Raw genomic sequence first — 27,855 nt, forward strand, 5'->3', positions numbered from 1 at the left:
TATATATATATATTTCATCTATATCATCTATATCTATATCTTATATCTATATCTATATATCATCTATATATCATCTATATCTATATCTATATATCTATATTTCATCTATATCTATATCATTTATATCTATATCTATGTCTATATCTATGTCCATATCATCATCTATATCTATATCTATCTATATCTAATCTATATCTATATCTAATCTATCTATACCTATATCTATATCATCTATATCTAATCTATATCTATATCTACACTCTGGCATTCCCCCTCATCCTGCCCCTCCAAGCCCTTGGAAAAGTCCTTCTCCAGCCCTCCCAGCCTGGCTCCAGAGGGGCTCTAACCCTTGGAACATCTCTGTGGCCTCCTCTGGGCTGGTTCCAGCAGCTCCACACCCTCGTGTCGGGCTCCCAGAGCTGCAGGTGGGCTCTCACCTGAGCAGAGCAGGGAGGGAGAACCCCTCGCCCTGCTGGTGCAAAAAGCTGTTGAATTAAAGCCCAGGAAAAGCACTTTGCTTTGTACATCTCATTACCATTCTCGACTGCCGGTGGTTTAAGTGGAGTTTTTAAAATGCCAGGCGGCTTGGGAGGGTTTGTTTGGGTTCTTGGGCTCTTTGTTGTCTCTTTGTTTTTCATGAGACGCTAATTTGTGGTAATTGTGTTATGCAGCAGCAAGAGGCTTGGAGGAAGGGAGTTATTGGTGTGTGTATTTTGGTAATAACGATTAGAGAGCCAGGGGAAAAAAAAATAATGAGACAGAAGAAAACATATTGTTAAAATGCTCACGTACTTGGGGAGAAAACTCCAGCTTGGTGCTTTAAGGGAATAAAAATCTGTCTGGTGTCTCTCAAGCACCTATGTCTACTGGCATGCCATCAAGATACAAACTGCATACACTACCACAGACAGCATTAATTTAGGGCAATTAGGGCAAATTAAAGGAGGAGTGGTTTTGGTTGCAGTAGGAGGTGCATGGAAGCTGTTAACTCCTTTTTATGATCTGATGTTCTTAAGAGGAACACCCATCAGGAGAGGAGGAAGGAAGGCCAGTCCTTTGCTGGTGGTGTTGCAGCAATGCCTTTATACCTTAATTAGGAACCCAGAGTGCTCTGCTCTGCTCGGGGCTGAGCTCACAGGCAGCTCCAGCCCCACAGAACACGAGGGAAAGAGGCAAAGAGGGGCAGCAGGAGACAGGAGGAGTCCAGCCCAGCCAGAAGAAGATGTGGCTCAGCCTGCCTGGCCCAACTCAGCCAAGCAGGGAGGTGGCAGGGCCACAGGCTGGCCTGGAAGAGGTTAAAGCAGCAGGACCTGGCAGAGGTGTGACGTTGATTGTCTGCTCTCCAGCAGATTTGTGCACTTGGGCTCCAAATGTCTCTTCCCCTGGAACATCCTGTGCTGCCCACTGCGTGACAGGCTCCTAAAGTTGATGGAGCACCGGTTTGTCCTGGCATGGCAGCTCCTCCCCAGAGGAGAAAGGGCCCAATAAACTCAGCAGACACATTTCTGGAGCTCCAGCTCTCGCCTGTGGCTTCGGGGGGCTCTGGATCCCCTCCCTGGCCGGGCTGGTGCTGCTCCCTGGGACACAGTGCCAAGAGGACTCTGCTGCCACGTTCCTTCCCAAGCTGCTGATTCCTGCTGTCATCAGCCTGGGCCCCTTCCACCCCGAGGGGATCTGAGACCAGATGCAGTGATAAGCAAATAATGGGTAAATATGTGCCCATGGAAAGACTGATCCATCCCTGGGAGCACATTCCATCCCACCCTTTCCCTACAGGGGTTTTTTTTGCAGCAGTTGCTCCCTGCAGGATGGCAGTGGGGGCCACGAGCTTTGCATTTCCAGTCCCCCCAAGAACCAGGGGCTCCTTGCAGATGAGAGGCTCCATATATCAGCTACAGCATCATTATGGTCTGAGCTGCTCTGAAAATTACTTCAACAAAAGCTGCTGCTGGAGCACAGTGGGGAGGTGGAGGCTCTGCAGGGATGAGAGAATTATACACTAAGTCATGTGGCAAGAGGAGTTTAACATGGCCATGCAAGATGCCCCGAGCCTGGGCAATCAACCAGTGCAGGGGCATGAAATTCCCACCCAGAATGTTCCTGAATAAAGACAGAATTCCCTCCCTGGGATTTTTCAGAGCCACGTTCCTCTAAAGCAGGGAAGGATTTTCTGCACTGTGTGCTCTGGATGGCAAAGCCAGTGGTGAATGCTGAGGCACAAGACCAGACCCAAGTGCAGCTGTGATGTGGGGAAGATAAAGCAGGATGTTGGGTTTATTTCTGTCCCAGGGGTGGGACAGGGATTGTCATCTCTGCTGCACAAAGAGCTGCACGTGCCACAGAGTCACAGCTCTGGCCCCAAGGAGGGTCCTGCCTTGCCAGGCAAAGCTGGAAGGAGAAAGGGAGACAAAGGGAGATGCTCTGGGGGGAAAATCAAGTCAGTGGGATGAAGGAAGGTGTCTCAGGGCACTGGAGCTCGTGGCTCCTCACAGCACATAAAAGCCTGGCTGAAGGATTTCAGTGGTGTGATTTAGACACACCTTCAGGTCCCCAAAATTGTTTTACATGTCAAAGATTAACCTCAAGCAAAAGCACAGAAAAGTGGCATAAACTCTCACCTGAGGGAAGCAGCAGGAGCAGGATGGCAAAGGACCCAGCAAGACACGGGAGGTAAACAAGAAAGAAGCAGGAGGGATGAAAACTGAAGCAGGCTCTCATCTCTGGATGGATTTGTTTCAGCAGTAGGTAAAAATCAATCTTCCTGAGGCTCCCAAATAGCCCCATCCTCTGTATGTGGTTAGATTTTATCAGATCATCCAGCAAATAAATCAAAGCAGGAAACTCTTTGTGAGTTACACAGAAATAAACCTTTAACAGCTCCTCTCTGTAAAGAGGCAGCTTTCAGACCTGCAGCTGCACACAAAATCCAGTGGCCAAAATCTTCATCTGCTGAGAATTAAGAAAGCACCCTCAGTTTTGATGAATCTGCCCTGATTTATGCACAATCATGGAACTTGTCTAGCCAGTATTAGGCTGTGCTTAAGTGATTTGGCAACGTGGTGATAAAGTCTCTTTGAATCCCAAGATGGAAAATTTTAGACACTCCTAATACTTGAACACCTTATAATTGAGTGTGAAATCCCAGGCAGATTCATCTGGTGGGAAAATTTCCCCCTTTTTTTTGCCCACCACGTTTTTTAATCCACGGCTTGAAATCCGAGTTCTCCAAACGAGCTGGATCATTTTTACCTTTATTTCATCTCTCTAGTACCTGTAGATCTTTCCATCAGTGGCACTCCCAGACTTGAACATCTCACAAAAGAGGCTGCTCAGGGAAAGGAAATCATCAGCACTGAACACAAACCCCTCTCCAAACCTCAGACCACACATAGAAACCTCTTCCAAGGCTCCTACTCTCAACACAAATTAATTGTCTCCAATGTCTGAGCAGCTGGGTTGGGTTTTTCCCCTTTTTAAAATACTCAGAATTTTGTATTTTGTCTTCAGTTCAGCTGTGTTTTAAGCTCCAGGCTGTCCCAGACTTAAAAGACAGTGGAATGAGTCCAGCTTCCAGTTTAATAGCCAGCATTTAATACCTCTTGCCTTTGGGGTGGGTTTTCTTTCTCAGCCAAGCAGAAGCTGAACCCTTGCTAAAATCTGAGGGATGATTTATCAAAACAATACTTCTCACTTCTTTCTGAGCAAGTAAATAACTCATAATTCCAAGGCCTAGAGCAGCTCAGAGAAGTTTCTCCACCCCTGGTCCCTTTTTTTGGTGCATGGGCTGGCCCTGAGCTGAGCACATTAAGGGTGGCACTTCATCCAAAGCCCTCAGACACTCAAACAATGGGATTCTGGCCTTTCTGTGACATCCTTGTAATGAAAACACAATGCTGGCCCCCAAAAAAATCAGGATTTCAGGCTCTGATTTTAGCAGCTGGAGCTTAGAAAGAGCTGAGCAGCTGTGGTTTGCCTGGAGCTCTCCCTCAGGGACCCTCTCATGCTAATGAGGGTCATTTAGAGCACAGAAAGCACAGGACCCTGTTTTGGGGAGTGCTGCCTTGGCAGAGTCAGGTAAAACCCCTGCTCAGGAGGATTAAGGTCCGAATGAATCAAAGGAAAGCTTGATTTCTTCCTCCACTTCACAGAGGGAGAAGATACACCCAGAAATGGACCTGCCAGAGATCCCCAAGGATGGACCAAGGAGCACATCCAGGACTCCTGTTCCTTCCACCACCTGACTCAGAGACCTGCATCTCTCTGGAGAAAACCACCTCGGGTGGGACAACATTTTTGGGTTGGAATTACAGGATCTTTAAGGTCCCTTCCAACCCAAAGCACTCCCTGTGAACACCAGGGGACAGTTAATCCTTTCTCAGCAGCCAAGTAAAACACTGTGGCAGATCTTTGCCTAATATGTTCTCAAAACCTCCCAGTGATGGACACTCAGAACCCCTCTAGGCAGGATTTATTTGCCCTCAGGGATGCAAAGCTTGAGACTGAGCAGCTCCCCCTTTGCCAGGCTCACAGGTCCTGTTTTCCAGCCTGGTTCTCCCTCTCACTGCTCTCTCCTGAACTTTGATTAGTCCCGAACTTGTCCATTGGGCACACACAACTCCAGTCTTGGCAGAGCTAAACACAGGGATTGCTTCCCAAAACTTCAGTGTGACATCATGAGAAATAAAACCACAATTTTTTATGGTGAAGTTGTAAGATATCCAAGTTCAAAAGTCCTGGAGTTGAGTGTCAGGGTCTTTTTCAGCTGGATAAGGGAAATGCAGGAGTTCTTAAAATCTTTTGGGGTCATTTTTGTACAAAAGGGATTCTTCTCTCTCTTTGGGCTAAGAACATCATCCTTGACAGGGGACACCTCACAGCCAATCAGAATAAAAGGAGAGCCCCTTTTCAGAGAAAAGAAACCTTTTTAGGCAAAAATGAGTATATTGAGCTCATCTGAAAAAGGTGGGATTTTGCAGAACTATAAAATGCCTAAAATTTAAACCCAAGGGGGTCTTTTCTCCCCAAAAACTTGGGGTGAGACCAGACTCAGTGCGCTGAATAAATCCTTTCTTTTTGTTTCATGAGTTTTTGCCTTCTTTCTAAATTTGAGAGAGAAATTTTTCTCACATTGCTTTCTCCTGAACTTTGATTAGTCCAAAACTTGTACATTGGACACACACAACTCCAGCCAAACACAGGGATTGCTTCCCAAAACTTTGGTGTGACATCACTCCTGTCCTTCTCCACCTGATGATGCTCTGGGTGTGTTCAGTGACCCTTCTGGCTCTCAGTGGCCTCCAGGTGTACAAGCTCTTCACTGCAACACTTCAATTTTTCCCCTGAGGATTTTAGGGAAAGAAACCTCCTGTCTGTCTCTTCCTTCTTGCTTCCTCCATTCCAGAAAATGTCCCCTAGCAAGGGTATTACTCACAGATGAGCTGACACCTCCAGTACAATGCTAATGACTGAGGTCATGAATATAAATTTATTTTCCAGGGAGCATTTAAGAGCTTGGAACAAGCCACAGGTCCAGCAAGGTCATAGGTAGGAGCAGAAACAAAACCCAGGGTGGGGCTCAGCTCCCTCCCCTCCCATGACTCATTTGGACTCATCTTCCAATGGATCGATGGAAATAGAGTTGCCTCATCCTAAGATAAGCATCTAAAATAAACCTGCTGAATCACGGGCTTTAAGGGGCTTTGGCAGCTCAAGATTTCCTTTGTTATTTAGGGTTTACTCTCTTTGTCCCTCGGGGGGAAGGAGGTGCAGCCCTTTGGATACCTCACAACCCCAAACCTCCAACCAGCCTTCAAGAACAAACCTTTTTAACACCTCCTGCAGCTGTGCCACAGCACAGGTGCCTCAGGTGCCAAGAAAACCGTGGAGAAACAACCCCTGAGCATTTAAAAACCGCCTCATTTTTGCAGTTTGCCACTTCCTCAAAATCAGTTTGAATTCCCTGCTCTTTTTTTTTTTGCCCCCTTATCTCGGGGTTTCCCCTCGTGGATCTTTTCCTCTCCAGCAGGGAGATGGGAATGCAGCTGGAGCTGCCACAACTTTCAAGCTCTGAGTTAGTGCCCAGGAGGAGGAGGAGGAGGAGGTGGAGAGTCCGTCACACAAGAACAGGCACATGGTTCATCTGCTTCCCAGTGACTTTCCTTTGGCTGTGAAACCCCACTTTGTGTTCAGCTCCACTTCAGGACATTATTTTTCTATTCATCAGTTCACCATCAGGGACTTGGGCCACTTCTTTTTTACTTCAAAAACGCAGTTAAGAGCCACGTGAAAAATCAGCATCCCCTCAACAGCACATTCTGCTCGAGCCACTTCATCCTTAAACCCCCCTCTCCAGTGCTTTGTCCTACCATGCAAAATCCATGGTCAGGGGGTCTGTCTTTGTTATTTCCTCCATGTTCCATTTATTTGGCAGGACATTCTCTTTTTATAACCCAAGAATATTTATTTATTTATTTATATGTATGTATGTATGTGTATATACATATTTTATATATATAAATATTTGCATATATATATATATATATATATAAGAATATAACAAGAATTACTTGCTAGCACATAAACAGGAGGTTATAATCTGCCTTTCACTTTCTGGTCTCTGCAGGAACTGGCAGTTTTTAATGGGAAAAAAAAAAAAGAATATTTAAAGCCTCACTTGTCGTCAGATTGGAGTGCTCCTTCTTTCTGGGCAATACGGGACTGGCAGGGAATTACGGTAATGGCAAGGACACTGCCTGCTACATCAGCAGAGCAGTAAAGTTCCTGCTGCTCCTTCCCAGTGTGGAGCTGAGCTCTGAACTGGGCAGGGATCCTTCCAGGGAGCCTGGAGTGAAGCCCCCCAAGAGCCCTGGATGGAGGGAATCAGCACAACTGAGCTGCCAAAACACCAGTGGGGGAATAAAGGGAGAGAAGCAGCGGATTTCCAGGCACAGAGTCCCATCCCTGCATGAAGAGAGGAGCCTGCTGTGCTGACAATCTGCTGCCCAGATGCTCAGAGGAGCTGTGCTGCCTTCTAGAGACTCCAGAGGTGAGTGTGGGGCAGGCACAGGAGCCTGGGGTCTGCCCTTCCCAGCAACATCCCTCCCCACGGGCTGAGAATTATTTGGGTTTGAGCATGAAAACCTCTGTCAGTCCTTTGTGCTGCATCTCCTTGACTTGCTGGCAAGTTTTTCCTCCTGTGCTTAAATTCAAGTCGATAATTTCTTAATTTTCTAGGCCACTATCAACCTTATAACGAGCACAGTTTCAACCCTGTAATGAGCAGTTGTGATGGTTGGAGATGCTCGATGTTACAGCCACTTCCCATTGATGTGCTCAGTAAAATCTCTCCTTTCCTTCCTTGGAATTATTCCTCCACTTGTTCTATCTGGTGGGAAAGAAAATAAAAGGTCCAATTTCATTTCACTTCCCTAAAGGCAAATTCCCACAGTGCAATACCTCCCCATCTTCCCATCCCCCCACCCTCCCTGCCTGGGAACTGGGAATTTCCAGGGGCTTCAGAGCTTTAAAAGCCTTTTTTGCCCGCAGGAAAGTTCAGCTTGGAGGCTCCCAAACGTGACAGTTGTTGCTGCTCCGTGTTTGTGCCAAGTGTGGTCTGAGGGACTCATCCCAAAAACCCCAATATCGGGACACTCCGAGAGCCTTCCCTCCTCCTGGATGTGACAGGGGTGGGTTTTCACACCTGATTAATATTTGGGATGGGAATATTGTGGGAGGCTTTGCAGCCCACACTTGTAGCTCTCCCTCCATGTCCCCCATGTCCCCATTCCCAGGCTTATCCTCACTTTTCCATCTGAGGTACCTTTTCTCCATATTTAGTCAGCTAAGGCTGAGCTTGGCTTCCAGACCCTCTGAAATGTTGTGTCACTCACCAGGAAACTTGTTGCTTGCAACATCTTCTGCTTGGCAGGACCTGCTTTTTTCCCCCTATAGAATTTTCAACCTGGGCAGCTCAGCTGGACTAACAAGTTCAGGGGGTAAAGGAATGGCTTAACAAAGAAATCCCAGACTAAATTCTGGACTTCTAAATCTAAATCTGTAGTCCTGGATCGTGTCCTGCAGGTTTCTCTCCCTCCCAGAACTGGTCTCTGCAGGGGAACTGATAATTAGGATTGATGCCTATCCCTATAAAGGAAGGAAAATTCAGGCAAGAAAACCCACCTGGAGTTTTGAGTTGCTGTTAAACAATACCGGGCTGGAAAAGGTTGGTTCCACTGGCTGAGCCAGCCTGAGGAAGGCTCCCTAAAATAGCCTCCTGCTCTATTCTTATATGGGAACCACAGCAGCGAGGGCAGCTTCTGGGAATCACATTGTCCCTGGTTTTGTCTTCTCCAGGGGGTGAAGATCTGCAAAGAGCACCAGAGAACACGGCAAACTTCACTCTTCCCTGCAGAGCAAGCCAGAAGCTGCTGTAAATGAACTTTAATTCACAGCCCAGGACCTCAGGTGACAACTGCTCCACACACAGAGAAGCTCTGAGGGACAGCCCAGACCCCGAGGATGGGTAGGGACAGAGATCCCAAGTGGAACTGCTGAGCAGACACAGCACCAATCTCCACCCAGGCAGGTTTCTGAGCCAATTTTAAGGCAGAATCAGGATTAACACAAGGCAATTAAAAGCATCAGTGATTTCCTCTCGGAAGAAACTTAAATTTGAGACCCTCTGGAATATTTTTGTTATTGAGATATTGAAGACAGAAATGATTTTAACCGGCAGCTCCAAGATTTCTCATCACATAATCCTGGAAAGGAGGATGAAGAGCCTCAGTCCTGTGTAGCCTCACTTGTGCACCCCAAGAAAAATGCAAAAGGAGTTCAATTTGACTTGGCAATGGTGGTTATTAACTGTGCTATGCTGCTGAAAACTTAGGGGCAAAGGTAGGTTTTCTAACATGTTCCTGGATCTTTCTCATTGTTCCTGGTGCTGCACTTCTGAGACGTTCTTACAGCCTCTTTTTCCCAGGAAAACCAGGCAGATGTTGCCTGTAGGAGCCTCTGAGGACTGATCTGCCCCCTGTTTCTGCCTGGCAGGGGGTGCAGCAGCCCAGCAGCCTCGCATGGACACTCTCAGCCACTCACCATGACTTTCCTGCCCGCAAACTCCTCCAACTGCTCCAACTGCACCCACTCCGTGGAGCCCGTGAACATTTCCAAGGCCATTCTGCTGGGGGTTATTCTGGGGGGGCTGATTGTTTTCGGGGTGTTGGGCAATATCCTGGTTATCCTCTCCGTGGCCTGCCACAGGCACCTCCAGAGCGTCACCCACTACTACATCATCAACCTGGCCGTGGCCGACCTCCTCCTGACTTCCACCGTCCTGCCCTTCTCGGCCACCATGGAGATTTTGGGCTACTGGGCCTTCGGGAGGATCTTCTGCAACGTCTGGGCGGCCGTGGACGTGCTGTGCTGCACGGCCTCCATCATGAGCCTCTGCATCATCTCCATCGACCGCTACATCGGGGTCAGCTACCCCCTGAGGTACCCCAGCATCGTGACGGAGAGGAGGGGCCTGCTGGCCCTGCTCTGTGTCTGGGCTCTGTCCCTGGTCATCTCCATCGGGCCCCTCTTCGGCTGGAAGGAGCCGGCCCCCGAGGACGAGACCATCTGCCAGATCACCGAGGAGCCCGGCTACGTGCTCTTCTCGGCCCTGGGCTCCTTCTACCTGCCCCTGGCCATCATCCTGGTGATGTACTGCCGGGTCTACGTGGTGGCCAAGAGGGAGAACAAAGGCCTGACCTCGGGGCTGAAGACGGAGAAGTCCCACTCCGAGGAGGTGACCCTGCGCATCCACCGCAAGAACGCGCCCGGCGCCGGCGGCCCCGCGCCCAACCCCAAGAGCAAACACCACTTCTCCGTCAGGCTCCTCAAGTTCTCCCGGGAGAAGAAGGCTGCCAAGACCCTGGGGATTGTCGTGGGGTGCTTCGTGCTCTGCTGGCTCCCGTTTTTCGTGGTGATGCCTCTGGGTGAGTAAAGCGAAGCCCCCTCTTATCTCCCGCGGCGCCTTCCCCGAGGGAGGGCTGGGCCCGGGCCCAGGGGTGATAAGGCTGAGCAGAAAAGCTCTGAGGGAACAATTTCCCATTGCAAAGCTGTCAAAAAACCCCCCCAAATCATTCCCCACCACAGAGCAGTGAGTGGAAAACAGCAAAAAGCCTCAAGCGAAACAAAACGTCGCCGGCGATGGGAAGCAAAATTCTGAAAATTAGGGAAAGGATTTAATGCTCTTCCCATACAGAAAATGCTCTTTTCGAACCAGGACAGGTATTTCTGACCAGCTGTGCGTTAGGAACAGTATTATTAGTGGGCTGTGTGTTTATATCTATGTTTACAGCCAGTTCTTCGGGTGACTTCAAGATGTAAAAGGTCAAGATAGAAATGAATTCAGGGTCAGGTCAAAGTAGCTGCTCACAGACTTGGGGCCAGATCTGGAGTGCTCAGCACTGATAATTCCCACTGTGAGGAAAATAATCAGCTTTCTCCCAGGAAAATCACACTGTGAGATCCCATAGTCCAGATGAAATGAGTGGTTTTTTCCTATTTATCACCTGCCCAGTCAGGAGGCAGCAGTGAGGATCCTTCCAGCTCGTTTTACACTTCCCTGGTTTGCATCTCTTCTGGAAACCCACTGGCCAAACCCTGGCTCAACCATCCCTCTGAATCTGAATATTTATTCACCACTTGTCATCCTAAAGGGGAGCAAAGCTGGGGATTTGTTCTGCTTTGCTGGAATGTAAGGAAGTAATTAGAATTTTAATTAAACCTTGCTCGGTTACCTTTGATGCAGTTTCAGGATTTCAAAGCAGAATACTAATTTCACACCTATAACTGAGGGTGATGTCCAGGGCTCATCCCACTGAGCTTGGCTCTGCCACAGCTCCACTAAATATTGGGTTGGAAACGTGGAATTGAAAATCTGACTTGCTCCATTTCAAGAGTTTTCTTATGGAAAAGGCTTCAGCTGTGCAGGGAAAATAAAGCCTGATTGTATGGAAGCTTTAGCTGGAAACAGAACAATGTGGACAGTTAAGAAAAATACCTAAATATAAAAGGGATTTTAATTTCCCAGGGTTTTTGTCCTCCTCTGTTTTTTCAACCCTATAAATAATTATTCTTTTTCGTTTCCCTGGTTTTACCAGGTGTGAAAAAACACCCAAAAAATTAGATTTTTTTAATTTTTTTGGTTCTCTTGGTCAATCCTGGGAAGTGCTGGAGTAAGAGCTGGAGATGTTTCCTAAGGAGGAGCCCTGCAAGGCCTGGCTCGTGCTGTCCAGGATGTCAGCACGTTGGAATGCTGGTTGCCAAGATGACTGAAACATACCCAAAAAGGGTTTGCTAGAACACATTAAACACACTTTTCGTTCTGCAAATGGGGTTGCCCACACAGAGCCTGCTGTTAATTAATTTGCTTTGGGTTTAAGGAGTTTCCTGGGCTCAAGAGTGACTTTGCATCTTGCTTTTGATCCCTTGTAAGGAAACTGGTGCTTCGTTTCCCTGTCCTTGTGGGGTTGCTGGGTTATTTTTAAAGCATATAATAGGGCTTTCAAAACCTATTTGCTGCCTTTAAAGACAAAAAAAAAAATAAAAATTGAACAGGCAAGTGGCACTAAAAAAAAAAGAAGAGAACAGTTTCCAAAAGACAAGAAGCACCTTCAGCTCTGACCTGCACACGGGTGAAGGTGGGCAGAGGGAGGCAAAGGGATCCAGGCAGGATTCCAGAGCAGGGATCAGGCTTTCCAGAGGTACAAAATACTCCTGGTTGAGCCCCTGGGAAGTTGCAGAGCTCCCAACGTGCCCAGCTGGGCAAGAGGAGCCTTTGGAGAGCAGCTCTGGGGGTTTGTGGCCATGGGCCAGGCCTGGGAATGGTCCCACCAACCAGCTCTGCAGGGGTTTGAGGGTGCAGAGGTGGCACTCAGGGACAGGGTTTAGTGGTGGCCTTGGCAGTGGGAGGCTTAATGGCTGCGCTCCATGATCCAAGAGGTGTTTTCCAACCCAAATGACCATGATGGAGTTCTGTGACTCCATCAGCCAGACCACTCTCAGTGTGGGCTGCCCATGAGACAGACACAACCTGAACGACCCTAATTCCAGGATTCCAGCAGCCAAACCACTCCCAGTGCCCCTGGGACAGAGAGTCTTAAACTGCTACACAAACCTCTAGAGAAAGCTGGCAGGTGTTGATCATTCTGTGCAGCACAACTGCCCCAAACCTGAGTTGATTCACTGTGAGCTGCAGCAGCTTCAGCATCTCCACATCCCTCAACACCAACTCCACCAGCCAAGACCCCAAGAAACACCAGGTTTGCTGAAGTTACACCAAAGTGGGGTAGACAGTTTTGACATGTAGGTGTGGGAAAGGCAAGAGAAAATATCAGGAACAGCACAATATCCATATTGGCAGATACTGGAGAAACAATTCCTATATCCCCCTGCCCCAAGACAAGATCTGAACTGAAGTTGGTGTGTAAAGATGCTTCCTTCCCTCCTTGGATGGGGTTTTATTCCAGACAAAGGGTCTGTGCAAAGGCTTTCAGCCCAAGAGCCCAAAACACCTTCTTCTCACTTGGCTTGGTGTTTGTGGAATAAGCCAAGGAATGATAATCCTGCTGCATGGAAATGAGGGAGGCTAAGGGTTGGTTTTTTCTCTGCATTGCTGGAGCATAAATTCACCCCTCACTAAACTCCTGTGATAAACAAGGCTGTCAAAACAGCTGATTGCTCCCTGAAGAAGTCGGATTTTAATTCCTCACGCAGAAGCAGGCAGAGGTGGCATCACTGACAGGTCCAGTAATCACCAGACAAACACAAACCAGCAAAACAGAGCCAGGAGGGAGCAAGTTTGAGCTTGTCTGCATCCCTCAAACAGGGCTCAAAAGAGGAGCCTGAGTTCATCTGCAGCTCCTGGGCCAGGGGGTTTGTGGGGAGAGGCTCAGACCGGGCTCATCTGGCACTGCCAACAACCTGCAACACAGAATGCTCCTTCCATTCCTGCTTTTGGTTCTCTTGGATTGCTAGAAAGGGATGGAGACAGATGGAAATGCAAAGACTCAGGGCTAGAAGAGTCCAGAAATCAGTGGATGCCCCCAGGGATGGTTTTAAGTGATGTTTGGGTTCCAAGTGACAGAACAGACCTTGTGCTGGGGCTGGAAGACACTGGAGTGGGAATTTTTCAAAAGGTTTCTTTTCATCAACGTAGAAGACAGTGCTTGGAGGTTGTTTTGAGGTGCTTGGAAGGTATTCTGAGGTGCCTGGAGGGTGTTCTGAGGTGCTTGGAGATTGTTCTGGGGCACTTGGAAGGTGCTCTGAGGTGCTTGGAGGTTGTTCTGAGGTGCTTGGAGGGTGTTCTGAGGTGCTTGGAGATTGTTCTGAGGTGCTTGGAAGGTGCTCTGAGGTGCTTGGAGGTTGTTCTGAGGTGCCTGGAGGGTGTTCTGAGGTGCTTGGAGGTTGTTCTGAGGTGGAACCCGCAGAGAACTGATGGGAAAAAAGGAAACAAGAGTTGGGGTATTGCAAAAAATGGTCCTAAGCTGGGATTGATGGTTTATCCTCAGAAGAGAACAAGCTCAGAGAGCTCAGCTCATGGTCCATTTTCTGTGCCAAACTGGCTTGACTCTGGTTGTAGATGTTGCTTTCAGAAGCAGAAGGAAGGAAAAAGGGAAAGGCTGAGCCAAGATATCACAGAGGGAAAAAAATCAGACAAACTGGGCAAGGGAGAGGAAGGTTTTTAGCATTTGTCAATCATCCTCCTGATGAAGAGAGAAGAAAAGAGGATCCACTGGAGGGTATTTGTGTTTGTAATAAAGCAGTAAATTAGTCTTGTGAACTGACACAACCACTGTCAAGGGAATCCTCTAATCCTGTCCACGGGCCTGTCTGCAGCTGGTGTCTAATTACTGTTTTGTGGTAGTTTTTTAACTGAGGGCAGAAAGAACGAAACACAAAGCAGAAAAACAAACTGCATTTTTCTGTCTCTGCCGCCGACACGACGCGACCCCTCGGGAGGTCTCGGGGCAGAAACACAGCCCAGCACAGATCCCCCAAATGAGCATCTCAGCTCTCTCTCAGCAACAAAGAGAAAAAAAAAGAAATAAAAAAATAAGGATTAAAGGCCCAGCTCATCCTCAGCTCAGGGAGAGGAAGGATGTTTACAGTCCTCAAGCCACTGAGCACAAATGTGTGTGTGAAGCCACTGATCAGGGAGAACTTCAGCAGATAAACAGCCAAGAGATTTCCATGGGGCGTTTTTTCCAAGTTTTTTGGGTTTGTTGTTGGTTTATTTTTTAACCCAAGGGGCGTTTTTCACAATCCCAGGCTGGAAAGGCTTTGTTGGCTCGGGTTGGTAACTCAGCCACGCCGAAGGTCTCGCTGACATCCCTGTGGCCAACATCCCTCCAGCACTCCCAAACCCCGGGGTGTTGGGTGCCACTGCCTCACCACACAGCAAAGCACGGCAGGAACTGATATTAATTGATAATAATAACCATTTACAGAGCGGGGAGGAGGAGTTCTCTGCTCCATGAGTCACTCCCATGGCTCCCCACACGTGTTCCCTGTCAGAGACTCATCCTTGTCTCAGTGCTCCTCTTTGCGCAGTCGCCGCTCCCAAATCCTCCGAGTAAACGAAGCAAAAATGTCATTTCTTGCTCTCCCCCCAAATGTCAGGGCTCGATTTCGGGTTTGGTGCTGATGGAAAGGCCACCATGAGTGATTATTACGAGTGATTCTCCCGCCCCACCCAGCGAAGGGCAGGATTTGTGTGAGGTTTGGAGAGAGGGAGAGACACGAGAGGATAATTCCTGTATTTTCAACCCCAAGGATTCCAAAATCACGACTGACAAGCACATGACACAGTGTCAGTTTTTCAAACCCTTCTCTGGTTTGTTTTTTTTTTTTTTTTATAAATTTTTAAAGGCAAACTAATGATTTGTTGTCGGTGAATGACTTCAAGAGCGACGGCTTTGGGACAAATCTCAAACATCTTAAAAATGTGAGCAGCAGGATCCAGAGCCATCCCACTGCAGTAGCAGCATGGGAGCTGGAATTTGAGAGACAACCAAATGGAGGTGTCAAACAATGGGGTTGTTTGGGTTTACACGGGGAACAAAACCTCAGTTTACCTTCCCATGGGTTTTTATCTGCTTTCTAAATCTGCAGCTGCCCACAGCAGGTCTGGAAATAGTTGCTTGCTGAGATGTTTGCCAGAAATACCATCGGTGGTAAGTGGGTAAGTGAGACAGAGCATAAATTAGGGCTGAAAAAAATCCAAATAATCAGAGCAGTGTTCCCAGAGTGGCCCATTCCTGCTGCCTGACCTTTCCACCTCTCACCTGTGTCCTCCTGATGCCACAGAGAGCTGAAGTCAGGTTTTTGGGAAGGAAAACAAACTCACTCCTCCTTCTGCATCTGTTTATTGTGGGGCAGGGATAGCTGGGCACAAAGCACCCTCTCCTTTTCCCCCTGGATCAGCCACAATATCCCAGGCCCTGGGCTGGGAGGTGCAAGAGTTGCCAGCTGCAGGCTTTGAGCCTTCCTCACATCTCCAAACCTGCTCTGCATTCCTTGTGCTGACTGGATTGCACGGAATCCAGGATCAGTTCCTATTTGATCTCTGGTCCCATTTTTTGTTCCACAGAAAATATTTCCCAGAAGGGAGCAGTGGGGGCACATGGGACGTGCTGGGAGAGAGTGTGTGCCCAGAGTGCAGCTGGTGAATGTCTGCAGACATATAAATATATGAGATATATAAATATATATATATATAAAAATGCACTTTCCAGAGGGTGGCTCGTGTTTTGACCCGAGATGCTGTATGGAATCTTATGGAATAAAGTTCCTAGCTTGGGAACACAGAAAGCAGCACATTTATCAATGTTTGGAGAGCAGATTGCCATGAGAGACCTAGGGAGGCCCTGGTACAGAGTTAATTCCCTTTGGGATATAAGGGCTTCATCCCCTGGGTCTTCAGGGCTCTGGAATAACTCCTGTCCTCTGGCTTGGCCCCTTCAGGGCAGATCCCAGGACCTGAGGTTTAAGCTTGGCTTTGCTGCAAACCAGAGCCCTCTCCCTGGTCCCAGCAGAGCCCAGAGATGCTGAGATTTATGTTGGACTTCTGTGCAGGAGTGGAGGTTGTTCAGCCTGGAGAAGAGAAGGATCCAGGGAGACCTCAGAGCCCTTTCCAGAGCCTAGAGGGGCTCCAGGAGAGCTGGAGAGGGACTTGGGACAAGGGATGGACGGACAGGACACAGGGAATGGCTTCCCACTGCCAGAGGGCAGGGACAGATGGGATATTGGGAAGGAATTCTTGGCTGAGAGGGTGGGGAGGGGCTGGGCTGGAATTGCCAGAGAGGCTGTGGCTGCCCCTGGATCCCTGGAAGTGTCCAAGGCCAGGCTGAAGCAACCTGGGCCAGTGGAAGGTGTCCCTGCCCATGGCAGGGGGGGCACTGGATGATTTTAAGGTCCCTTCCAAGCTCAGGTTCTATTTGGGTACAGCCCTGGTGCTGCACCACCCCCACCTGCCTCTCCCCTGCTCTGCCTCCATCACCAGATTTGAGGCAAACAACCCAAAAAGAGGGGGAAAAAAAAGCAGGAAACCCAAACAGACCCTCAAGATTTAGTAGCAGAGCTGGGTTTTAACAACACTAAGGGTTCATGGGTCACAAAAATATATGAGATCCCATTCCCATGGTGCTGACAGAGTAAACAAACAGCACAAGTTTCTGCAGCCTGGCAGCTCCCAAACCCCCTCTTTTCTGTCCGTCACGACAGCAGGGCTGGTTTTTAAACAACCCATAATCAAGCAGCTCTGCAGCTTGTGACAAATGACAAAGCCAAATTACATCTTGGGGAGTGAATTGGCACTTACTCACTGGGAGGTGAGTGGAAAACTTCCCTCTCTCTCTCTCTCTCTCTCTCTGAGCTTGAAGGAAACTTGGAGTTGACAAACAGGAAAATAAAGGAGGAGGGAAGGAAGAGCAGCCCTGACATTTCCAGGGCTGAGTGATGAAACACTCGATGGCAAAAGATCTCAGGAGGGTAATAGCACATTTTATTTGACTTAATTTTATGAGAAGCAATCGAATTGGGCTGCTGACACTTGAGTGGCTTCAACCTTTTGGAAACAAGGCAGGAATTCCAGCATTATTTACTCAGTCTGTGGTTCAAAATCCATTAAAGGCCAGTTGAGGGTTTCTTTAGTGTTCCTCCAGCACAGATTCAGGGAGACAATGTAGGGTGAAGCCTCCAAACTTTCATCATTTTTACTCCTATTTACCATTTAATTCCTGGCAGTGCACAGAGGAAGGTGTTAAGGGCTGTGGATTGGGTAGAGAATTGGTTTTAAGGAAGAAAACTTTGCACCCCTCCCGTGCTGCTCAGCCTGCAGCTCTGCCTGCATGGCAGAACTCCACTGAGCAGGGATTACACCCAGCCCAGAGCCAGGGAGCTGGAAAACTCTGCTCTGGGAATGAGGTGCTGCAATAATTCTGTTTTCTCAGCCCTGGCTGCTGGTGGGAAAGTGTCCAAAATTGAGCTGCCATGACCTGGCAGTCACCAGCTGGCCAAGGGTTGCATGGGCATGGACTCTGCCCTGCTCCTCCTGTACCTTAAAGAAGAGAGAACTCCCCACTCCATTGTTTAATCTCGTGGGTAATTACGGCCATTGTTTAAAAAAAAACCACAAAGCCTTTGTTTTATTTCTCTTTTGAACTCGTCTGACCCGAGCTGCCACTTTACTGCCCATTCCAACTCCTCAGCACACTCAACAAACCACTTCAGCACCACTTCAGCAGCTCTGTTTGAAAAGGCCTCCTGCTCCCTCCCAGACCCATCAGCCACTGATTTTAATCACCAAGCACCAACATCCCTGAACATGAAAGGTTTGGAAGAAAGGAATATATTCTCAGTATTCCGTGGAGAGAACCACCCCAAGGGATTGGAATATAGGAATTTTTTCCCCTTTTCCCCAGAGGCTCAGGTGGCCAGCAGGGAGGATTAGGGCAAGTTTCTGAGCTAGGGAGGCAACTGGGTGTCTGCAGCAGAAGAATATTGCTTCTGTGGCCCCAAAGTGTTAAAAACACTTTGCAGGAGGGTTGGAGAGGGGGTTGCACTGAAAGGACAGGGGGGATGGCTTTGAGCTGAAGGAGGGCAGACCTAGATGGGATATTGGGAAGAAATCCTTCCCCGTGAGGGTGGGGAGGGGCTGGAATGGAATTCCCAGAGAAGCTGTGGCTGCCCCATCCCTGGAAGTGTCCAAGGCCAGGTTGGAGCAACTGGTAGCAGCTGCAGGGGTAGCACTGGGTGATGTTTAGGCTCCACTCCAACCCAACCCATTCCATGATTCCATGGCAGACAGTGTGGGATGGGATCCATGGGCAGCAAAGTCTCTGGGCTGGTAAAACTGCTCCGTTTTCTCTCCCTGTGTGTTGCTCCAAGGCAACAAGTCTCCCCCCATGATGAACCAAAAAAGGTTACATTAATAAATTAGCATGCAGATCCCACCCCAAAAAAAGAGCAAGGGACAGACTCTGACACTGGCTACTTTCTATTTTTAACAGCCCTTGGCACAGCACTTGCATTCCATTTACAGGGAGCCAGGAGCTGCAGCAAACAGGAATTGTTATTGTTTACCCAGCTTTACACTCGGTCTCACACAGCTGAGTCCCTAAACCCGGCTTTGTTTCACCTTCTGTCTCAGCCCAGAATGGGAAAGGGGCAGAAATGCTGCATTTAAATGAGGAAATGACAAAAAAAAAAACCCTCTGAGCTCAATTTGGGCATTTCAAAGCCTTCAGTCATTTTTCCCCTGCCAATGACTTCAGCCAGAAAGTTCTTTGAGAATGTTATTTAGTTTTGTTTTTTTTCACCAAAGGAGAGGAGCATTAATTTGCTGAGAAAAACGTGAGGTTGTGGATGTGCCTGTTCAGTCCTGTTCCTTCAGCACAACGTTTTTGGCCTCAAAACCTGGTGGATGTTGAGGGTTACAGTGACACTGCTCCACCTGGGCCAGCCCAGAGGCAGCAGGACTGGATTTGGGGATGGATTCTGAGGTTCAGCTGCTCCAGGGCACAGACTGAGCTCCTGGGGGTCTGTTCTGCTCTGTCTGCAGAGGGAAAAGCTTTGGGAACAGCCCCAGTGCTAAAGGGGCTCCAAGAGAGCTGGAGAGAGACAATTTCCAAGGGTCTGGAGTGACAGGACACAGGGAATGGATTCCCACTGCCAGAGGGCAGGGTTGGATGGAATAGTGGGAAAAAATCCTTCCCTGTGAGGGTGGGAGGGATGGGATGGGATTCCCAGAGAAGCTGTGGCTGCCCCTGGATCCCTGGAAGTGTCCAAGGCCAGGTTCACAGAATCCCAGAATCAGTTGGGTTGGAAGGGACCTCCCAGATCATCCAGTCCAACCCCTGATCCAACCCCGCCGTGGTTCCCAGCCCATGGCACTGATGCCACATCCAGTCTCTGCTTAAAAACCTCCAGGGATGGAGAATCCACCCCTTCCCTGGGCAGCCCATTCCAATGGCTGAGCACCCTCTCTGCAAAGAAATTCTTCCTAATCTCCAACCTAACCCTCCCCTGGCACAGCTTGAGACCAAACCCTCTTTTCTTGCTGATGGTTGCCTGGCTGGAGCAACCTGGGCTAATGGAAGAATTAAATTAGAACATCATTTGCTTTTCCTAAGCCAGGGGAGGTCCAAGGAAGAGATCAATCCCTGGAAAACTCAGGAGCTGCTTCCAGAGGTAGTTCCACTGCAGAGCAGGACAGAGGCATGGATGCCTGAACAGCTTTTCTTTCCACCTGCACTCGCTGCAGATCTGTCCAGGGGCAGCAGGAAGACAAGAATTTGTCAGTGCTAAAAGTTCTGTTTGTTACACACTTGACTCCAAACTCCCAAACAAGTCAATTTTGTTTCTGGGAAATTATTTTTCTTCCCGTGCCCGAAGTGATTCCTGGCACTGGGGTGAGAGAACCACCTGTTTTAATTCCTTTTCATTTAAAGGGGGCAAGAAACAGCCCTTGACAACACAATTCACTTTCTGTTCTAGATCATGTGTAGATAATTTGGCAAAATTGATCTTAGAAATGTTATTTTCACTTATTCCTCACCCCAACATTACAGAGAGTTTCATTTTCTTGTTTGTTCTCACTCAGACAATATTCTTTTTATTTCTAAGCAAAGCAAAACCCCAAATAGGAGAATTAGGGGATCTTGTTGCAATGATGTTCCAGGGAATGATAAATTTCCAAACAATTCTCCAGAAGCAGCAGTGTTGACTCTTTGGTGTTTTAAATATATCTCTGTAGCTTTATAGGAACATCTCTCCACGAAAAATTGGCTTCAGCATTTCCTGACATCCCATTCAAGTCATTTAAAGTTAAAATTGGCACTCGAATTGGGAGCTCAAGTCGTAGTTAAAGGAAAACCCAAAGGTTTGGCATCAGGAAAAATGTTCCCAAGATTTTAAATCAGCAGATAACTCATAATTCTATAGAATAAAAAGCCCCACAGTACTTTCCTTACTAAGGAGACATCGAAGATCTTGCTCTTTGAATCATCTTTGGGAGGTAACCTTGTAAGTATATATCAGAAAATGTATGAATATATATATATCTCCATATATATCTCCTGGCTGCCCATGAGAGCATCCCCAGTGCTCACTGATGCAAGAAGGAACCTTTCCTTTCACTCCTCTGAATTTTAGATGCATTCCATGAGACAGGAGAATGGGCACAGCCGGATTTTCTAAAGGTTTCATGGAAAATGAGTGCCCAGCACTTGAACATTTTGAAGACACTGAGCTGTGACACAGTCACCCCAGTAATGCCTCTTCCCTCCAGCTCTGACTTCTGAAATGGTGTGATTTTCTTGCCATTCAAAAGCCCTTGTGATGACCTCCTAGATATGGCTGTCACTTGGGGAACTAATCTTGAATTAGGAGTCCCAGAGGAGGCAGTTTTCCTCCATCCCTCGTATCAGCCAGGCTGGAAAAGGGGAATATAATGTTTGTATAATAAAACAGCTGCCTTGACTGACACCTGACAGGACATCCATGCCATTGTGTGGCACCACAGGTTCTGAATCACTTCTTCCTGCAGGAATTGTGCTTCCACTCACCATTTCTTCCAAGCCAGGACAGACCCTTATTTATTTTTCCCCAGTGTTTGAGTTTCTCTGGTTACCTGTGATTTCTCACTGCCTCTTTGCCTTAACACTCTCCCCGTGTATTTTTCCATTTTAGGTTCTTTCTTTCCTGCGATCAAACCCCCGGACACACTTTTTAAAATAACATTTTGGCTTGGATATTTAAACAGCTGCATCAACCCCATCATCTATCCCTGCTCCAGCCAGGAGTTCAAGAAAGCTTTCCAGAACGTGCTGAGGGCTCAGTGCCTCCCCAGGAAGGGAGCAAAGAAGCAAACCCCGAGTTTCAACCTCAACCACCCCGCCAGCCAAGGCGTGGAGAGCAGCAAGGGGGTGGTCAGGATCCCCGTGGGATCGGGAGAAACCTTCTACAAGATCTCCAGGTCGGACGGGGTGTGCGAGTGGAAGATTTTCTCCGCCGTGCCCAACGTGCCGGCCAAGAGCGCCGTGGCCAAAGACTGCACGGCTGCCAAAGCCAAGAGCAAAGGGTTCCTGCAGGAATGCTGCTGTGCAGGCACCTCAGGGAACCTGGGCCACGACAGCTGCCAGGTGCCAGCCCTCAAAATCCACACCCTGTCCCTGGGCGACGGCGGGGAGGACGTTTAACGGGCTGCAGGACTCGGGGGTCTCAGGGGGTGTCACGCCTTCTGTTGGGAGGTGGGAGTAGGTGTTGGAACCTACCTGTTGTTCACCTCCCAGGTGAACAGAGAGCACGTTGTAAAACAGGGCCAGACCTTCTGAGGAGTGAGGTCTCTGAGTGTTGGGAGCCTGAACAAAGACAGTGGATGGTCTTCCGAGGGACCTTCCCACGGTGTCTGAGAGTGGTTTCCTTGGCATTAAAGGCTTTAGCCCTGTGTTCTCCTCTTTCAAAGTTCCTGCTGCTCTGATTTAGGTGCAGTGGAGGAGAAAGAGTGAACCACAAAGGCCCCGTGCTGGTTTCAGCATCAGACACCTCCACCTTTTGAGCCGTTTTGTGGCTCTGCCCCCACCAAAAACCCCCCAAAACCCTCAGTTTTGGATTTCATTAAACTCCATTGCTGGGGGAACTCGGTCCATGTGCCTGCACCCCACTGAGCTTCAGAGACCAACCAGAACTCTTCTGTTTTGTGCAACCAACCTCCCAAACCTCCGAGCCCAACCCAAGGAAAATTTGCATGTGTCCTTGGTTTGCTTGGACGGTCTCTGCGCTTCGATGCAGGTCTAATAAAACCCCAGACTAGGTAAGTCGTCATCAAACGAGGCCCAAAGAGGCCCCTCTCACTCATCCATTTGTTTTTTCTTGTTCTGAGCCCAGCAGGAACCTGCTGAAAGGCTCAGGAGTTCCTTGCTCAGGTGCCTGATAGCCAGATCAGTGCCAAAGTCACTGGAAAAGCTGCAGAGTTTTTGCTGTCTCCCTGCCCACTGTTTTGCTCCATTCCTCTTCTGACTCCTTCAAAACCAAGCCCTCCAAGCTTTCTGTGAGATTCCTGGAGTCAGGAACTTTACCCCTGTTCTGAGCAGTGGGAGTTAAGTGGCTTGAGGACATCCATCCCCATGAGAAAGGGCCATCCTTTGGGAGTTTGGGAGCATGTTATATTTTAATACAGCTAATCCAAAGAAATAAATAAATAGAGACGGGCAGCATCTGGAAGAAATAGTGGGAGGAATTCTCTGTACAATATTAGAAATAAGCAGCTCTTGACATAACTCCTGAGCCTGCCAAGTAAGAATTCAGGTCCTTGAAAGAACCCACGAGCTCAGCGTGAGCTCTAGGGCTGAATATCCAGGGAAAGGGCTTCAGATAAGGTTCACTTTCCCAGGAGAGGGCTTTGAAAGGTGTTGTTGATGAGGAATCACTGTTTATTCATCTCTCACTCAGCATTAAGTGCCCAATGTCAAGAGCATTTCAGACTTCTGTGTCTTATTTTGTGCACTCACAGAAGACAAACCTGTGGCATTATCCCATTTTTGCTCTAAATAAGAAACCCATCTCGCCCTTAAGGTACTTCCAAGCCTAGAATTTGAAAGGAGAAGTGTGGAAAGACCACGAAAAGAAAATATTCTCATGGTACTTCAAGCCAAGACCAGAAGGAGAAAAGCTGGAAATGTCATAAGAAAGTCACGTGGGACTCGTGGCCGAGGTTTTTGGCCTCAGGGGGTTCGGGTACGTGGGACGTTTGCTTGGACAGAACCTGAACTTCCAAACATTTGGAAAAGCACCCATAAAATTGAGCAAGGCTGGCAAGATTTAAAGCCTTCCCTGCACACACTTGCTGCCCAGCCCTGTCTTATTTTAGAACCAATACTTCTTTTACAGCCAGTAATGCCCTCTGTGCCTCCTCCCCTTCGGAACTGAGAGATTTGCACGGAGTGACTCCAGGAATTTGAGATTTATTGGGTTTTGAGGTGGCAGGGGATGGTTGTGGAGCTACACCCAGGCTGACACAAAGGGATTCATTTAATTCCACAGCAATTCTGGTGTAGCAACACAATCTGAACCTGCAAGATGAGGATAAATAACTCCCCACTCTGGTGGATGGACGTGGATAATCCCCTTTTGGAGCCCAGTGCTCCTGCCTGGGAGAGACAGAGCTTGGAATGACAAAGCCTTGGTCTCATCCTTATACTTTTTTTTTTTTTCTGTCAAACAGATGCTAAAGGACTGTGAAAAGCCCTCAGCCCTCAGCATCAGGCCGGCCTGGTCCCAGCCACACCTCTGCTGCTGCCCCGTTTGCCAGCACAAACAAACACATCATTTGTTTGGCTTCACCCAGAGGGAGAATTTCGGCAGGAAAAAAACTGCCCCGCTCCCTTGTGGCAAGCAGGGTCACTGGCACTTGTCATCTCGATGGAAATCTGGACTGAAAAGTCTCAGAAACCATAGAAGGAGCTCTAGGAAGAAGAGAAATTTAAAAAAAGTCCTGTCTGTTGGGAGTGAGGGACAGCCCAGATTTCCATCTGCAGAGGAGCAGAGTCTCTGCTGCAAAGGGCTGGGAGCATCACAAAGTTAATTCCCACAGCTCTCTCCTCCTCCTCCCAGGGCCAGGAGAGTTCAGTAGTCCAGTTTCCACAGTTAATTCAGATTTACTGTCTTGTGTTTCTGAGGCTTCATGTGCTTTGTAACGTTACTCAAATCCCAAACACTTCAGTTCTGCCCACTGTCCAAATAAATGTCTTCTCGGGTTTATATTCTTTATTTTGCTCTGCCAAGTCCAGGGATAAATTGTTCATCGTGCACGAGAGTGTTTCCCTTCTCCAGCCTTTAAAACCCGTGGCACTGAAAAGAGAAGAGCTTAAGCTTCTTGCTTTCCTTCTCAGAGTAAGCAAATGGATTTCACAAAGCACCTTCTTGTTTACTTGCAGGGTTACCTTCAATTTTCTGAAAGGTAACCCTGACAGGCTGCAGCATCTTATGCTGATTGAAGGCAGTTAGAAAAGATCTTATTACTTGACTGAAGTGCAAGTGCTTCGTTCTGGCCTCTTGTCAGCCCCGTGCTCCTGTTTAAATGGACTTTTATTGGGAACTTCATGTTAAAATAAAGCTACTGAGGCCCCGAGAGCCCCAGTGATTCACTCAAGGAAGATTCCAGCTGTCCCATGTTGAATTAATTAACTCCACATCCTACTCAGAGATACCTTTATCCTCTTTCCTGCCTTAATATGGTTTGGATAAGTGAGACAATGTTGAGAACTGGCTCCGGGGGCCGGGCTGGTGCCACCGGTTATTTCTGGATGGTCCCTTCCCCCAGCAGAGCCAAAGGGAAAAGCCAGTTGGTCTTCAAGGAATTCCACTGAGCTGGAGGCACGTTTGGGACCTGCCCCACAGTGTCCTGGTCTGCCAGAAGGAGGAGGTGTCCCAAAACCCCCGAGGGAGCTGCTGGGAGGGCACTTTGTGCATCTGCTCCCTCTGCCTCCCCCCCAGCTCTTCCCGGCCCCTCCTGCCCAGATTCCCTTGGAATCTCACTGCCACATCACCCCAAGTCGTTTCCCAAGAAGCCCAGGAGCCAGCCACCACTTTTTATGAATGAATCTCTCCAATATCAGTTCTATTTCCTGCCTAATTATAACGAGACTTCCCGGGAGGAGGTTGCACTGTCTGGCCGGGCTAATCCTGGCTTTTCCCATCAGTGCCCCATCTGTGCAAAGGAGCTGATCCACGAGCCCAACCAGCTCTTTTTGAAGGTATTTCCAACCAGATTGTTTAATCCATGACAGGATTACAAAACAAGACACTCCAGAGAGAGCTCGTGGTGCATCCAAAGGCAGCTCTTGATGGATGTCACGGAATCTCTGGTTTCCCGGGGGGAGATGAAACATTTGTCTCAGGGACTGGAGGAAAATGTCAGGTCTTCTCACTGCACGTTTCTCACACTGACAGAGAAGGAGAAAACAGCCAAGGTGAGCTAAGGGGAAGTGAATTGCTGAAGGGGAGGCTTTGTGTTGCAGCTCTCACACGAGAAATAACACATCTGTTGGTCCCCCAACACCCTCCAAGGGCCAGTTAATGCAGGTTCCTGGCTCAGGATAATCCTGAGCTCAAACCCAGGCTGAGAAATATCATCACAACCAAATGAAGGTCTTTTCTCAGAGTCAAAAACCCTCCAAGTGTTGATGGAGAAAAGCAAAAAATGGTTTTCTTTTCCCGACAAGACCTCCTTGCCTTGCTCTGAATTTCTTTCTTGTAGGGCTGAAGAAGGAAACACAAATGCACCCAGCATTCCAGCAGGTCTCCACTTCCAAAGCAATTCCACTCAGCTGATGGCACAAACCCTCTGCTGAATATCCTGAATATTCTGTTCTCCCCAGCCCTGCACTGTGGGAACTGTAAACAAGCTGGTTTGGGCTTTTTTGGGGGGGGCTTTGGTTGCAAAACTCTTTTCTTTTTCCTTCTGTCTGCAGCATTTTGCCTGCATGTTGTAGGAGTTTGGCTGCCAGTGGTTTTTAAAGACGTTTCCTGAACATTCCCTGCATTTTCCGAGGATTGTGTTCCCTTGTCATTGGATTTTCTATGTTTTCAAGGTTTCTCATGTGACATGTTTGATGCTGGTCATTTCCTTGAACAAAACTGAATGTATGTAAAACCTTGCCAGGTGAACAAATAAATTATTTGGGGGGGGGGAATGTGCACTTTTGGGAGCTGCAAGTCTGATTGTTTGGGTTTTTTAACCCCCCAAAATATTGATACAACATATTTATATAATTATTTACACAAATCTGTCTTCTCCTTTTCAACGAATATTTCAGGTAGAGACCCCTCCCAACACTTCTGATCTCAGTGGGAGCCAGACACAAGGTGAATAAAGGAATTAAACTTATATTTCTACTGCAAAAAAAGTTAAAATTAAGTCCTTAAAAAAAAATGTTTGACCAGGTTCATTTGGGCTCCAGATCCTTACTATGCTCTCATTCAGTTTGCTTACAGTAAAACATCATTTCCCAGATGAAATCCAGCCCATTTTGCTGGATTCCTTATAAACAAACAGCACCAGAACAATCCCTGTCAACCCAAGAATGTAAATCCTCTTTGGGAAAGACGGGGCTGAATTATTATTTCCCGTGATTTACAAAGGGAGCCACGGAGAAGGAAAGACAGGTTTCCAAAGCAGGAAGATGGAAAGCCCTGTCACTGATGAAGCCCTTGGAAATGTCAGCCTGAATCTCGGGGAAACTTGGGAGAGAAACTGTAAATTTAAAAAAAAAAAACAAACAAGAAACCCAAACACATAAATTGAAACATCAAGAAAAAACAAACACAGAAAAACAAAACAAAAAAAACACACACACAAAAAAACCCCAAAGCAAACAAAAAAATGAAACAAAAAACCAAAACAAAACCAAGCCAAAACAAACAAAAGAAAACAAACAAAAAAACCACACACACACAAAAAAACCCAAACACACACACAAAAAAACCCACAAAAAACCCCAAAGCAAAACAAAAAACTCCAAAAAACTGTTGCTTCTGCAGGTCTGTTCTTCCTCTGGTTTAAAATGTGGATTTACCCCTGATGACTTTAATGACTCTGTGTTGCTGTAGGGGCTGGGAGCTTCCAGAAAGGACCCAGATTTGGTCCTTAAAGGACACAGATCTAGTCCTAAGCACTTCCACTTCACACACACAGGCTTATGTAGACAAGCAGTTCTATGTAATATATATAATATTGCTCCTAAGTTGGATAGATGCAGTCCTAAGATATGGTACTTTCCCATTTCATTTTTCTCCAGCAGTCACACAGGCTTAAGAAAACTGGGTTTGTCAGGAGGGTTAGACAGGTTTAGTTCTAAATAATATATATAATATTGGTCCTAAGCTATATAGATACAGTCCTAAGCTATAGCACTTTCACAGTCCATTTGTCTCCAGCAGTCACATAGGCTTAAGAAAACTGAGTTTGCAAGGAGAGTTAGACAGGTTTAGTTCTAAATAATATATATAATATTAGTCCTAAGCTATAAGCTATAGTTGCACAGGCTTAAAAAACCTGGGTTTGCCAGGGAAGCATCCAGGGTTAGACAGGTTTATGTAGACAGGCAGTTCTATGTAATATATATAATATTGCTCCTAAGCTGTAGAGATGCAGTCCTAAGATATGGTACTTTCCCATTTCATTTTTCTCCAGCAGTCACACAGGCTTAAGAAAACTGGGCTTGCCAGGAGGGTTAGACAGGTTTAGTTCTAAATAATATATATAATATTGGTCCTAAGCTATATAGATACAGTCCTAAGCTATAG

At 47.6% G+C, this 27,855-nt stretch overlaps 1 protein-coding gene across 1 annotated transcript; it reads left to right on the forward strand.

Moving 5' to 3' along the window:
• The first annotated feature begins 9,097 nt into the window (after window positions 1-9,097).
• ADRA1A (adrenoceptor alpha 1A) lies at window positions 9,098-21,749 on the forward strand. The gene is made up of 2 exons (XM_008923544.3): window positions 9,098-9,980; window positions 21,241-21,749. Exons 1-2 carry the CDS (start codon window positions 9,098-9,100, stop codon window positions 21,747-21,749), a joined length of 1,392 nt encoding a protein of 463 aa, XP_008921792.2.
• Window positions 21,750-27,855: the final 6,106 nt, after the last annotated feature.

The sequence above is a fragment of the Manacus vitellinus genome, unplaced genomic scaffold, assembly GCF_001715985.3.
Source record: "Manacus vitellinus isolate BGI_N305 unplaced genomic scaffold, ASM171598v3 scaffold_74_pilon, whole genome shotgun sequence".
NCBI lineage: Eukaryota > Metazoa > Chordata > Aves > Passeriformes > Pipridae > Manacus > Manacus vitellinus.